The sequence below is a fragment of the Camponotus vicinus genome, unplaced genomic scaffold, assembly GCF_025532165.1.
Source record: "Camponotus vicinus isolate PSW18456_S1 unplaced genomic scaffold, iyCamVici1.0 SCAF_9, whole genome shotgun sequence".
Lineage (NCBI taxonomy): Eukaryota > Metazoa > Arthropoda > Insecta > Hymenoptera > Formicidae > Camponotus > Camponotus vicinus.
Window position 1 is genome coordinate 9,526,998 of NW_028141981.1, and position 14,993 is coordinate 9,541,990.

Sequence of the window (14,993 nt, forward strand, 5' to 3'; positions counted from 1 at the left end):
CAGTATCTGATCTACTAGACACGCGCCAACTTTGGAACATCCAAGTTCACAATGCAAATTTGGTATTCATCACCCTGAATATCGTAAGCTCTGAATTCTCCAAGTGTAATATTAAGCTACGACTTGCTCGCTCGGAAAATATTTTTAACCGAAATACATTCTTTGTACACTTACTTATAAAAGTATACACAACGCATCATGTATGTTCAACAAGAGAATAGATATTATTACTTCTCTCTGTCTAATCCTATTCCCTTTCTCTCTCTCTCTCTTGTATATATTGGTTGCTCAAGTTGGAAACTATAAAAAAGCGCGCCTATAAACAGAACGCAGACCTCTTATATCATACTTATTCTACCTTGTGAATATGGATTATAGTTTGTTAGCCCAAGAAGAGATGCCAGAAGGAAAGGTTTCAGACATACGTTATCGATCGATATCGTTCAACTCGCGAGCTAAACATGAAAAGGCCACATCTCTCTAAATCCTGGACGCGTCAGGACAGTCCTCGCGCCGATCACCATCGTCGCGGACGCGAGACCGATCCCTGAACCGCGGTAGCGTCGATCGATATATCGGGAATGGCAGTCGCCGCGGCAGAGCCGCGCGTCACGCTACGTAACGTGCACGATAATACAATGGGTACGTATATGTATTATCGGGGGACAACACGTAGGTTCACTTGGATCATCGCGACGATTGTCATAAATCATCCCTTTTACTCTCCATCGGAAACCCTTTGATGTTGCGACACTGCAACATTATGTAACGTTGATATCTCGTGTTATTACCTAGTGCACCCTCTCAACCAGAAAGGAATAATGAGTCAGTTCAATATTTTTCGAGGATGTCATTAGGTCTCACTCGGATAAAAGGCTTTCGCGACGTTTCAAGACTCCAAATGATGTGAATAAAACTGGCTTAGGAAAAGAAAATTGCTGCTCTAGATATTTAACTTTTTCTTCGCACCAAAAAATGATTGGTTTTTCAATCAGTTTCATTTTCAGTAAGAAAAAGAATCTAATTTCATTTTTCTGATATTGGATGCCAAACTGATTCTGCTATCATTGCTATCATGCGCCAGTTATGCTCGACGGATATATCATTAGCCACGTTACGCCAATCATTATCTCATTAATATGTATGATTATAATGTACGCCCTCGTATTCGCGCCGCATGCCTCTGCACCTTGCTTGCTTGTGCTATATTTAAAGTAGCTACGCCCCTGGTTCTAGCATGAATGTCAAACAGCCCATCATGTCACATTGTAACCGCGACATACGCATCTCAGAATTTTTAAAGATATATTAAACAAAAATTCCTACTATAAATAGCGTCAAAAAAACAATCGCTAGGACAATCGAGCGAAGGGGAAATGCATGGAATTTTTATAAAAAAAATTGCATTGTATATAACTGACCTCTGCCCGAAATCCCAGTTTGCGAAAAATTTGCACAGATATCTCAACATAATTCTACATCGCAAATTCCCTCGCATCCTTGTATCGAGAGCCATCTCTCTATAATCCTATCGCGCATCGAAATAGCAGACGTCATGCACGACACTTTGAGGCGAGCAACTCGTACGATTCGATTTGAGGAAAACGACGAGCTTTCCAAGTGTGCGAGATATTTCCATGCGAAAAGACGACTCAGGTTTTCCCCGCGTCGTTCGTAACAAATTTTATTTTCTACAGCTGAAGAGGATCCAACCGTGAAACGTAGAAACGTGCGAACTGTGCAACTGTTTAAATAACCCGAGCACTTTCGGCAAACATCGTTGAAAGAATTTTCGACGTTCCTCTTCAGCTGCTCCTGCGTCGTCTGAATAAAGACACACGTAAACGTTACACGAGTGACACTTACGGTTGAGGAGGTCGAACACTCTCCAACGTAGATGGTCACCGCTGCGAACGTAAACGAGAAGCGTGACGTAGCGATATGGAGAGAAGAGAGGCACTGCGACGTCGAGGGGAGAAGGGGGGCGGGTTCTGGGGTACCTCCGCGGGCCTTGCTCGTTCAGCGTCGAGATAAGGGTAGCACAACCGAGCACCGTGCGACAACACACTTGGATACACTCTTTTTTCACATGGACGATGCGGAAGAAGAACGACCGACGACGTGGCAGCGATACTAGTCGGAATTCGCGTCGCGCGATGGTCTTTTCCCCTGCATGCGTACACGGCACGTACGAACGTGGTGTGCCGGCCCCGTGTCTGTTTCTTCCACTTGGAATCCCGCTTCTTTTCCGCCTGCTCGCAACGTCGATGGCAGCTACGCGGTTGTACGAGGCGCTCTTCGTGTTCGAGCGATCTTTTCCTGTCTCTTCCCTTCCTTCCTTCCTTCTTTCTCTAGTCTCCTTCGCTATCCTCTTCCTCCTTCTTCTCCTCCTACGCCTCCTCCTTCGCTATTCTTCACCGCAGCGGCAAGGACCCGCCCCGTGTCGCGCTACACGAAAGTGTAGTGGATAAAGAGAGCGTAAAACTTGCTCTGCGACAACATTATCCGGCCGGTTATCGGTACCTCGGTTGTCTCGTCATTTCGTCTCGCGTCCGTCCTACGGTCCTACTAGCCGCCCGCGCGCCGCAACGAAAATTGATCGCGTTGCGCGCGACGGTCCCTTCCTCGGGGACAGGCCCGTCGACGCGTTCGTGTCCGACCGCCGCGTCGCCCGTGTTGACGCGGGGCTACTCTACTTGCGATCCGGTTACGGGGGATACCGCTTCGCGTTGCCGCTCGTCGCCGTTCTCGCACCCTCGGGCTGCCTACAGCGAGGGACCGGCGGATCCTTCTTCTCCACTCCCTTTGTTCTTTCGTCGACTCTCACCGCTGCACGCTCCTACACACGCACACCACACACACACACATACACACGCGCGCGCGCGCGAGCATACACACGCATACGCTCGGACGCGGCCAATCGCGCGCGCGCGCGCGAACGATCCGTTCTCCTCGTCCCTCTTGCTCCGATCCTCCCTTAGAGGCCGCCCTCTCTCTCTCTCTCTCTCTCTCTCTCTCTCTCTCGAACGCGGTGTCCTCCTTCGCTGCCTCTCCTCTCCCACCTACCACCACTCCCTCGCTTTCTCGTTCAACCCTCCTTCGCTCTTTTCCCTCCTCGGCGTCCCGACGTCTCTCCCTCGAAGCAACGCGGCCGGCACAAAGGGTCGCTCGTTGGTAAACGCCAGGCCGAGGCCTTCGCTCACGCGCGGCTTTCTCTCGTCGACGCTCTAGACGAAGAGCTTTCCACCTTTTTTACTTTCGCGTACTTTTTACTTTCTTCCTCGAGGTGCTCCTTCTCCCTTGGCGATGCGTCTTCGGGGTACCACGGAGGCGACTCTGTCCTCGATACCGACTGTCGTGGTGACGAGTCGAACCGACGCGAACCTTACTGCATCGCCACGCGCCAGTCTTTCGCGCAGCGGACTCCGCGGCAACTAGCCACGGGGCGCCCCGTTTTACACCCTCTATACCCCATTCGCGATCCGCTACGTGAGCTATCCCCGCCGCACCCCCGTCGATCGTCCTGTAAAGCCGTCGTCGTTTATGTCGACAGCGCGACACAACCCGAAGACGATTCGTACGCTGCGGGGTGCGAAACGCGATTTCTCTCTCTCTCTCTTTCTCTCTTTATCTATCCGTCTCTCTCTCTAGGGCGAACGCGAGTCTTCGCCTTGATGGCGAAGCGACGCCAAGTATCACCGAGACGAGGCGAGATCAATGCTCCGTTCAGGGCTTGTAAGTGCTTGCGTGGTGCGGTTCCGTAGCACGGGGTGGATCAATGAAAACGTACCCCTCCACCACGGTGCTGTCGTGGACGTGCCGCCGCGCCGCCCCCGCGATAGCAGAGGGAACACGGTACCATACCGCGCCACTTTTTACTATCACTGCCTGAAAACATTCGCTCGCACTCTTTCTCTATATTCTCCGACCGTACCCAGGACTCCAGTAAGCTTGTCCGCGAGGATCGCACCACGTCCATGACACGCACGTGTCTTTGTCCGCCCGTTGCTTTCGAATCCTCCTTCGTGTGCGATTAGCTTTCCTTCCTCGCCGATTGAAAATACTTGAAGCGTCCTATTCCTAAGGTTTTCGCTCTAAGATTCATAAATAAGATGTCATGCACGCTTTACACATGATAAGAAAGCATACATCTGCATATGTAAATATAAGAATGAAAGATATGAATAAAGGAGCGTGTAAATTTCTATGTAAATTAAGAAGGAAATGTAACTAGTTTTCACAAATGTTTCACGCATTACGGGAATATAAAAGTTTGCGGATGCATGAAATGAAATATATATAGATATAGAGATATTATCATGTTTTACTTTGATGATGATAAAGATAGGAAAGTCATAAAGGGACCATATAAAATGTAGTACTTATTGCAAGATATGTATTTCATAAGTCATGCACGCACGCGCGCGCGCTCACACACATACAAGCGTACGCACACACACACACACACACATACACGCATTCAATTACAAATTATCTAGAAAAGTTCAATGTTTCGTTGCACAAATTAACACGCTGTCCTCTCATAGCATATTCAGGAAAACAAATGTGGTTGATTTTAATCTCTCTCACATATCCTAATCCTACATATATCTTAAGATAAAAGAACAACCACACAAACGCTTCGTTTAATGTTAAATAAGTTGTGAGAGAACAGATTATCACTCGTGCTTATCACACTGATGTCAGATCCGAGCTAACAGTTCGTGTAAAAATATATATATTGTGTCGCATATAAATATAGGAATATCTCTTTGTGTACAACAGTGGTGGTACATATGATATAGCAATGTACCTAAACGCGCAACGTACGCAAAAACTACATGGCACGTGCGTCGAACTCATCGACTTAAATAAACATTGCCATGTTGCTTCGGCATTCTACGAATGCAAAGATACAGGCCAGTGATGACCATGATGAGCAAAGGAAGGCCAAGGCCAATCGAGATAATCATAATGACTAGAGAAGAGAATCTCTCCTCGGGTGGTGTTCCATAACCGATTATAAAAGTCCTGCAATATAAGATTAGAACGTAACATTTTATCTCTCAAAGAAATTATACAAGTTCTCTTATCTCTTTAGGACTCTTTATAGAATTTTCAGAATAAAATTTGGGAATTGATAAAAGCAATCAACAACTCACCATGTCAAGTAGTTGGTCTTCTTGTAGAAACCGTCGCCTTTCGAACCCAAAGAAATTGTTAATTTTTGTAAAAGAAGATTCGTCGTATTTCCATAATAACAATAGAGCATCGAATTTTTAACAGCGTTGGTATAATTGGACATTCTCTTTGGTGAGTATTGCATTGTCTCTGTAGAACTAGTTACGTCGCGTAACGCGCTATTGTACGACACTGGTCGCCATTGCAAATACGCTCCGCCATTTAATGCACCGTTCAGTTCTCTATAGGGTGGCGTTCTAACTTCAACAATCTGAAGAAAATCACAATAAAAAATACACATTATAATAAAACTTTATCAATTATAAAAAAGATATGAAAAAACAATGAGAGAGAAGAGATTAAAATAATAAACGCCTATAATTACCTCGAATATACCTGGTGTATGCTCGTCATCGAGACTCTTTTTCGGATCAACGAACATTAATATATCAGGATCACCACCACCAACCATGAGTAATTCAATAGCGAATCTACTGTTGGAAAAGCTTTCGTTGGTCTGCAAATTATCCAGGATAATGTCTATCTGCGTAGAATTTTCCGTGTGTAACATATGAGGCACTATATCCGCGTGATCGAGAGTGCAGAATCCCCGGAGCTGAAAAGTAAAAAGGAGAAAGATATTAGCGTTTTGAAAAAAACTTACAAACACTTATATAGCGTTTAGGACAAAGATACAAGCGCTTTACATTACAAGGAGAAGGAAACCAGATATTTATTAATTTAGATTTAAAATGAAATTCGTTCTTTTCACTCGCAAGAGCTTATAATTGAGCTATAGATGATATTTTTTGCATGCTTTTTCGCTACGTACTACCGACATTTTCTCTTCAATGCTGCAAAATACTTTACCGAAAGCTTTATACTCCCATATCTGCTGATATTCTTAGCTGTATCGTGATAAGAGTTACCCTCCATATTCAGGTAGACGAAATCGTTGTTTTGCGTTAAGGACACGCGTTGCCAGTTGAAATACTCGAGATGCAAAACGTTCATATTAGCGACGTCGGCAGTGTCGATTAATGCAGTGTCATTTACATCGTTGAATTCGATGATCTGCAACACAATGTAATGCAATTTATTGTAGCATCATCCAACTGTTTGCCAAGCTACGTATAAATAAATACCATCTAATTACTGATGTAAAATTCGTAATAATTACTTGAAGAAATATCGTATCATTCGACGGTGCGCAATTAAATCTAAATAAATATAATCGCAATTTCTCGCATGCGCGAGGCTGCACATTAAAGCCGATAAAATTAACTGAATTAAACCACAATCTTGTCGATATCGCGCTCGAAATTTTCGACAAATGCATTCGATCGATCGTGCAAAAGCTTGTTTGCTCATTGCTATGGACATCCTGCTTTGTGCGCGACCATTAATCCCATCAACCGAATAACGCGAAGCAATTTTCAATAGTCGACTATGTATTTTACAGTGCAAAGGATTAATCTCGCACACTCGAAATTTGTTTCATATGCTAATAGTGCAAAATTAATTTATTGAACGAGAAATAAAGATATGACATCATAACACACTGTAAATTTTATTAGAAATTCAAGTTAATTTAATTTAAATTTAATAAAGCTTTCATATTCTGCGATTCAATATATGGTACATTAAAACATATATTTCAACGTAATAAAGTCGCACAGAGAGGTACGTATATTTTCAGAAAGAGAAATAGAGAGAGAAGACACTCGACTAAAGGAGGTGTTTCTACAAAGTGGAGGCATTGAAGTGCAAAGGTTTAATTAAGAAACCGCAGATATATCCTCCACACTCGGCGAAGGAGAATGCGATGAGTGGATTTATGTCACTCACATGGATTTATGTTCTGGTTTGAGGGAAAATCGTAGTAACAAGTACCATTAACGTACTATTTTTATATATTCTTTTATATATCTCCGTGTATTTACGTCATATAACACATTTCTATATTTAATTCATACATTCCATCATCAAATTCTATCAATCACAACTGTCAAAAATTCTATTAATAAAATTTATCGACCACTCGTTTTGTACATATCTTGTCGCTTATCTATATTTTATCGGATCGAATCAACGTTTTACATTTATTCAGTTTCTCGGAGAATTTCCAGAATTAATTTTACACGTCTTGACAAAATCAATTATTTCGATCAACGAAATAAAAAATGAATTTTACTTTCTTCATTTTATAATTTATCACGCTAACGTGACAGAATAAATATCTTTTTTAATCACTCGACAAATCAAGTCATGATCGACTGCGCAACAAACTGTCACAAACAGCAGGAAGAGGGAAAATTACCTTATTTATTATCATGCCGAAGGAGTAGGTGGGTTTCTCTGAAAAATGGACCGAGTTCTCTCGCCTCGCGAGATAATCCTCCCAGCTGATGTTGAGCGAGGTGGACGGAGGTGTAAGCGCCAGCAGGACGGACGGATTGCCGATGAAATCCCATAAGTAATGCAACGTGTCGTTCGGTCCATCGGCACTCAAGTGGAGCGTCGTCACGTTTCGCCCTCGGCACGTCTCGTCGCAATCCGGATTCAGCCTCGAGCGTAACTGATACGGATAAATAAATCGAGCGTTTTATAATAGCAGATCGCAGATGTACGACGATTATAGACGACGTTTAACGGATGGATGACCTAGATCAGTGCCGGATCGCGTGGTCGACGGCCTTGCATCGTACGAGCCCCCGCGGAGCTTACACAATAGACGCAAATGTCGTTTATTACGCGATGTGTTACGTTAATCTATGATTGCTTCGTGGGCTCGTGTGAAATGAATTGCATCTTATCTTTTCGTTTCAAGAAAAAAATCGAATGATACTTAACACATCAACACATTAAAGGTGTCATCGTTCGATTTTTATAAATAAAAAATTTGAAAATATTTTTGTACAAATAATGAATATATTTCGCGCACGATAAATTCTTTTTCGAGCCCCAACATAATTATATCGTGCATGTCACGGTTTATATTTATTTATTTATTCACTCTTTGAGATCGATACTCGAATTTATTATAAAATTGGAAAAGTTTCTGGAGCGTTTGAGAAATTTAATTATATATTTTACTGTAATATATCAATAATCTTATAATATAATTTAATAATATAAAATAATTACAGATTATTACTATGTATGTATAAATTTTTTTCTTGCCGGTTTAAAATTCACAAATGATGCCTCCTTGATGTATCGCACATCAAATAATGAATATATTTCGCACACGACAGATTTTCTTGTTCCGTTTTCAAAAGAACCTTAACACAGTTATATCGCACGTGCAACTTTGCGGGTTGGTTTATATTTATTTATTTATCCACTCCTGAGATCGATACTCAGAGGTTTATTATAAATTTAAGATGTTAAGCAAGGTATAGCATCGTAACGCAATCACGTTATCTTGAAATGCAACGAATATTTTAACAATTTATAGATATAATTAAAAACAATTTACAGATCAATGATTATTATTTAATTTATAGCTATAATTAAAAACAATTTATAGATCGATTATTTGCAATTAATGTGAAATTTATCCTTTTACATTTTTATAATATATCTTTTAGTATTATTATTTTGACATTATTAATTTTATTAATTTATATTATTAATTTATTATTTATTATTATTTTATTATTATTAATTTTCTTAACTATTTTATATTATTTTGGTATAGATTTTGGTATAGATTTTTTTAATGATCAATAAAAAATATTGATAATAAATATTTAATGATCTATAAAAAATATTGATAATGTAATTGTCATATAAGTAATTTGTTCCAAAAGTTATGCGGGGAACAATGTCAATAAACGCAGGAAACAAAACATTGGATAAGATTACCGAAATTCCAAACCGAGTTTCCTGTATCAAAGCGTAACGTTATACTTTATATCGAGATTATGCGTAGAAATCACATGCGATATAAAATTTAAAGATTTCAAAATATAACCGAGAAAATATATCGTTTTAATCCACATTATCATTAATAATTTAACATCCTCGCGCGATCGACCGTGCCCTTAGATCTCGAGCGATTTAGGTCGCACTCGGTTGGCACTTATCCGATCAGCCGCTGCGCGAGCAGCCAATTTATCAATGAATCCACCTGTTTATTAATGAACGAAATCGTAATAAGCTTCTACGCGCGACGATACGCACATTCTCCCGAACGATCAAAATCTCGGAGCGTTGATCGAAAGAAAGCGAAAGAGGTTAATATACAAGGTAACCAAGGTAAACAAGGTGGACCTGCTTCTCGAATCGCTGTCAAACACAAAGAGTAGAGAATTACCCAAGGTCTCAACCGCGCTTTGAAAGAGTCCAAAGTCGCGCGATGAATCACACACACGCGATTGTCCTCTCCTCGCGACACGTTCTATTGTGTTGTGGTCGCGGACGCCTCGTCCTTTCGTGGAATAAATTCCTACTCACCGTGCGTCGCGTGGGATGACCCGGGTCTGCCAGTGCGACGACGAGCAACAGGGAAACCGCGACATGCTGGGCGCTGGACATGCCTGCCGCCGTCGTGTATGACAACGACATCCAAAACACTTACGCCTCTCGCACGCGTCAACGACGCTACTTCGTGAACATCTGCGAACTGACGCCTGACGCGCAATCGCGTGGGAACCGACCTCGGCGCGGCAACAGCGCGCCCTCGCGGAAGCGAGAGGAATCACGTCGCCAGCTGTCAGATGATAAGCGTCGCGGTCGATATATGTCAACGGTCGATACTGCAGAAATTTACTAATTATTGTTTTTTTCACTGAATGAATTACTGGTGAATTACTATTAATAAAATATTAAGTGAATTACTATTAAAATATTAAATACTAAATGAATTACTATTAAAATATTAAGTACTAAATGAATTACTAATAAAATAATTGAATAAACAATAAAGTATATATAAATCAAAAAAGATTTTTAAATATAATTAGTAGTGCACGTAGAAATAAATATGATGGCCCTCCCCATAATAATCGTTTTAATATTCTCGCGGATTAATAGAAGAACTGACAAGATTCGTATATTTTTAATCAAATATTGCGATCTATCATTGGCCATCGATTGACAACTCTGCGCTTATATGTATTTTATATAAGTCTAAATAATAAGAAAATAAACAAAATAACGAAAAGAACAGAAGAACAGAAGATAAAGAAAATAAATATTAAAAATTGTAAATTAAATATTATCTAACTTTATAGAGTACTAGAGATAAATCTATAATTACTTGTATGTATCTCTCCATTATTTTATTTTTTTCATCATTTAAATTACGAGACACACACACACATACACACACACACACACACTTCTCTTCTGACATTACAAATATAAATATATTCTTGTCCATTAGCGTCGGATATTTTTACCCCCACCTATTTTTCTTCAAGCTTGCACCTGAATACGTGAAAAATCCGCCATAATCGATCCGCCATCATACTTAAGCGCGGTAGCGATACTTGGTCCTTATTAATGAGTACTTACTCGCGCAAACAAACTCTCGGTATCGCGAGATAGCGACATGTATATGCTCTTGAAAGATTTTAAAACGTTGCTGCATAATTAGTTGCTTGTAAATATGTAATATAAGCTGTGCCTTTCGCGCCGAGAGAAGGAAACTCGTACCCCATTGGCCGTCGAATTCCGCCAACGGTGGTGGAGTTACCAAGCCTCGACACAGTATCCTGTATATGTATATAGATATATATATATATACGTATATATACTATATATATATATAGTCTCGTATAATCCTGCTTCATACGTACCTTCGTCGACAGGCCTTGAGACGCGTATTAAAATTCATTGTACTCATGAAAAAAAATTCTCATATCGCCGCCGTAATACAATCGAAACGTCTTAGATGTTACGCTTTGGTGCATCGGAAATCGCAGGTCGCATATCGAAATTCGCTCAAAAATTCGCCCTATAGACATCATAAAACATTTAAAAACAATATAAAATATTTCAAAAAATATAGAATATAAACATTATAGGATATCTCTGAATATTCGTACGCAAGAGATTTTTTTTTACAATGACACTTGGTACGTACTAGTTTCGTTAGATGAATATTTTTTCAATCTTACTATCTTATCTATGTCTGTTATGTACTGTTTAATCTGCAAATCTATTGCTGTGTGATGAAATAATTCCGCTGAATAATTACAATTATAAAAATTTAATCATACATACATATACATAATTTTTTAGCGAAATTATGTAGGAAGATTTTTTTAAAAAGAAACGAAAGAGATAGCAAATATTCAAAAGAAACGTGAATTTAGCAGATATGTATCTAAGCAAGTAATGTATCATAGAAGAGGATTTTTAAAATTTAAAAATAAAAATATGATACATATATTAAGATAAAAAAATTATAATAATTATAAAAAAAATAATAATAATAATTATAAAAAAAATTATAATAATTATAAAAGTTATATAATAAATATAAAATATAAAATATAAAATTATATAATAAAATGATAGTAAGATAGAAATTATAATAAATTTAGAAATAAAATGACCATAAAATCTAACATTCTCGCGGATTAATTAAGAAAAAAACGACAAAATTCGTACATTTCTCTTTGTCAAGGAAAACTGCCTTAAAAAATCACCGCGAGGGAAAAGACCGTAAGTGAAGAAGGTCCGAGGGAAAGCGTTGTCCAAGATCGTCGCAAGAACCGAATTACATACGTCATTGAACCCATCCTTTTACCGGCTGATTCGCCGACTGATCGGTTTCGTGCGGGACACCGGGTACAAGCCGGGAAAGGGAACGTGCAAAAAGAACGTTAAGCGCGCAGACTGCGACCTTGACCGGAGCGGTGTCCGCGCGCGAGACGAGGCGAGGCGAGGCGGACATACGTGCGTCCGTCTAGAGGGGTTCCATTCCCTCTCGGCCGGTCTCGAGCCGATTTCCTTTTCGATACGAACGACTTTTTCGATCGTGTAACGTAAAACGCGATTTATACCATAGCGAGGCTAATGATCGTTCGAGTCATACGCGAGAGGCGCGACTTTTTTTTGCTCCGCGTAAGAATTGAATCGAGACGAGACAATGCTCGAGAAATGTATGGATAATTTAATCACTTTTTTTAACCGCATAATAAACGAAAATTAATTTGTAACTTATCGTATCGCGCATGTTCCTCTACGAGGAACAATTAGCCTAATTTGATAAGTTTAGGGAGAAATTTTATAAACGAGAGAAAGAGAGAGATGCGTGTATCCTGCATGTGTGAACACCTGTACGTTGCATAGTGAAGCGCGTACGTTATTTGGGGAGGCTTAATTACGGGAAGTAATTATATCGAGGAAAGATATAATTATAAATTGACTGAGGAGTAGAAGAGCGATGCATACCTGATGAATCTGGAGAATAAAAGAATTCAGATAGAGAGAAAGACGTACTAATTACTATTCGTAATTACGACTTATCGCTCTAATTGTGAGAGGAATTCCCTTTATAAAGTAAAGGCACGAAACGCGAGAGAGACGAGAAGACGACGAATGCAAAGATTCGTAATCTATCACGAGCCATAAGAGCCAGAATAGCAAGTATACTCAAGGTCAAGGTTAGTCTGGGCACTCCCTTTCGCGTCTATTTTTTCTCGAGAGTCGCTTAACGACCGCCCCTTTCGAACCGAGTCGGGGTTTCGATTTTTCCGAAATGCAACGAAGAGCGGAGTAAAAGCCGGTACCCGCCGATCGCGGGTACAATGCTCTTCGGCGGCTTCGTGATACGGCGCTGAAGGTCGTCGCAAGAAGTCGAGATCCTCGGGAGACTAGAACCGTCTCGCATATACCGGGTGGCGCGATCGAAAACAAATTGCATCATCGATATGTGCGAACTTCGACAAACTTCGTTCTATGATCCACGCAATCGATCTTCTCGATCAAATTTCTATTCGCTTAATCGATCTTCAAAATGGAGTATTTAAATAATTAAACATGACACATGTACACGTATAAAAAAAAGTGGAGAACATTATTATAAAATAATTTTATGTAATTTTATGTAAAATATTATTGAGATAATTTTTTAATCAATTTAATTACCTTTCTCCTAAATGAGTTAATTGTTATTGGCAACTAAAGTAAATTGCTCACCTAATTTCTTTACTCGATCGCTTTTATCCAACTTGTGTATCAAGCGTTATATTTTTTCTCTCGTCCTTGGGCAACATCAGATACTTTCGCATACATAATATATATTCGTCGATTAATTTCACGCGACAATAGTACATTTAAAATATAAAAATTGTGTATATGTGCTTTTGAATAATTTATATTGACAATACAATTCAAAACGTATACGCTATTGTTTAAAATACACATATAAAATATTGCAAACGTAAAGAAAAGTTAAGAAAAAAGAAACTTTATATGAGAAATTTACCATTAAAAGATTTCTTAATAATTTTAAGATATTTATTGCAAAAAACAGAGGATACATATAATAGAGATCTATATTAAAAAAAAATAAAAAGGAATTCTATAATGTAACGTCTTCATAAACTAGGAGCAACCTTAAAGAGCCCGAATTTATTCACATTTTACAATTATTACGATACTTTGGAAAAGATCACATCCTAATCTGAACCGATCCAAGAGAAAGAAACAAGAACTATCTGTTCACTAAACGTACCTGCTCGCTCTTATCAACGTTATACCTCATAGGTGCAACAGCTAAATCTCATTTTGCAGATTGGAAACGAAAAAAAAGATACCTCTCCGTCTTCGGACATATAAGACGACATTCTCGTCGCTCCAGAAGATCGTGAATGCGCGAAATCTGACGCTACAGATTAATAATTGCCAAGACAAGCGGGAGAGCGCTAAATGCGCTAAATGCGAACTCGCGCGGTTCTGTCGCGATGTACGCAATATGTCGAGGAGAGCACGCACGCAGGCACGCACGCACGCACGCACGCACATCGGGACGATCGAATTCGCGAAGGCGAGGCCCGCGATAATCGCACCCGGCGCGACGACCGAAAGATCCCCGACTGCACTCTCGTATAACTAACTCGCGGCGCGCCGCTCGTCTCGTCGCGTCGCTCGTCGGGACGAACGAAAAACGGACAAAGAGTCTTGTAGCAAGCGGTAGAACCGCCGGTTCTCGGCCAATGAGAGGAATCGGTACGATCGCCGGCCGGCTAAAACGCTCGACCGGCCGCCGAAGCGCCACGCGATCCTTCGCGAAAAGGAGACCGGATGCGCGAATCCTCCGGGAAAATGGAGGAGGAGGCCGGTGGAATCCTTTGCGCAAAAGAGGCGGAGAGAAACGATCTTCTTTTTCATCGGAGAAATTTTCGCGCGAAAAAGGAAGGCGGGATAAGATACAGATCCTTTGCAAAAAATAGAAGCCTATAAACTTTATAAAAGATAAAGATTTCGCGTAACGCGAAAATCTTTTACGATAGAAATGCTGGAAAATTATTAATAATATTATTTTTTTTATTTATGATTCTTTTGATTGGATTTAATCGTCTTTCTAAGTAGCATGTTTTCAATTTATATTAACGATGGAGAAAATTATAATTGTTTTGTAAAAATGTATATGTTTATATAAACTATTATTTTATGTTATTTTAAAAATATTTTAGTTTATATTATATTATAATTTTATATTACATTTTTATTTGTATTTATATCTATTACATTTATATTACAATTTTATATTATATTTTATATGACAAAATTTTATATTAAATATTGTATAACTACTTATATGTTACATTCGATTTAAAAAATAGAAATAA

At 39.7% G+C, this 14,993-nt stretch overlaps 1 protein-coding gene across 1 annotated transcript; it reads right to left on the reverse strand.

The window, feature by feature from the left end:
• Positions 1-1,866: 1,866 nt before the first annotated feature.
• Positions 1,867-9,823, reverse strand: LOC145976590 (glycosylated lysosomal membrane protein). Its single transcript, XM_083107825.1, has 6 exons — positions 9,643-9,823; positions 7,502-7,759; positions 6,052-6,255; positions 5,567-5,797; positions 5,163-5,452; positions 1,867-5,031 (listed from the first exon to the last, which is right to left on the reverse strand). Exons 1-6 carry the CDS (start codon positions 9,751-9,753, stop codon positions 4,860-4,862), a joined length of 1,266 nt encoding a protein of 421 aa, XP_082963951.1. The 5' UTR covers positions 9,754-9,823; the 3' UTR covers positions 1,867-4,859.
• Between the last annotated feature and the right edge of the window lie 5,170 nt (positions 9,824-14,993).

What these genes read in the sequence shown, in the direction of transcription:
- LOC145976590 (XM_083107825.1), bottom strand. Translation starts at nt 9,753, where the DNA reads ATGTCGTTGTCATACACGACGGCGGCAGGCATGTCCAGCGCCCAGCAT. An exon ending in GTCATCCCACGCGACGCACG is followed by an intron (nt 7,760 to 9,642) that starts GTGAGTAGGAAT and finishes TATCCGTATCAG; the next exon opens with TTACGCTCGAGGCTGAATCC. An exon ending in ATACACCAGGTATATTCGAG is followed by an intron (nt 5,453 to 5,566) that starts GTAATTATAGGC and finishes GATTTTCTTCAG; the next exon opens with ATTGTTGAAGTTAGAACGCC.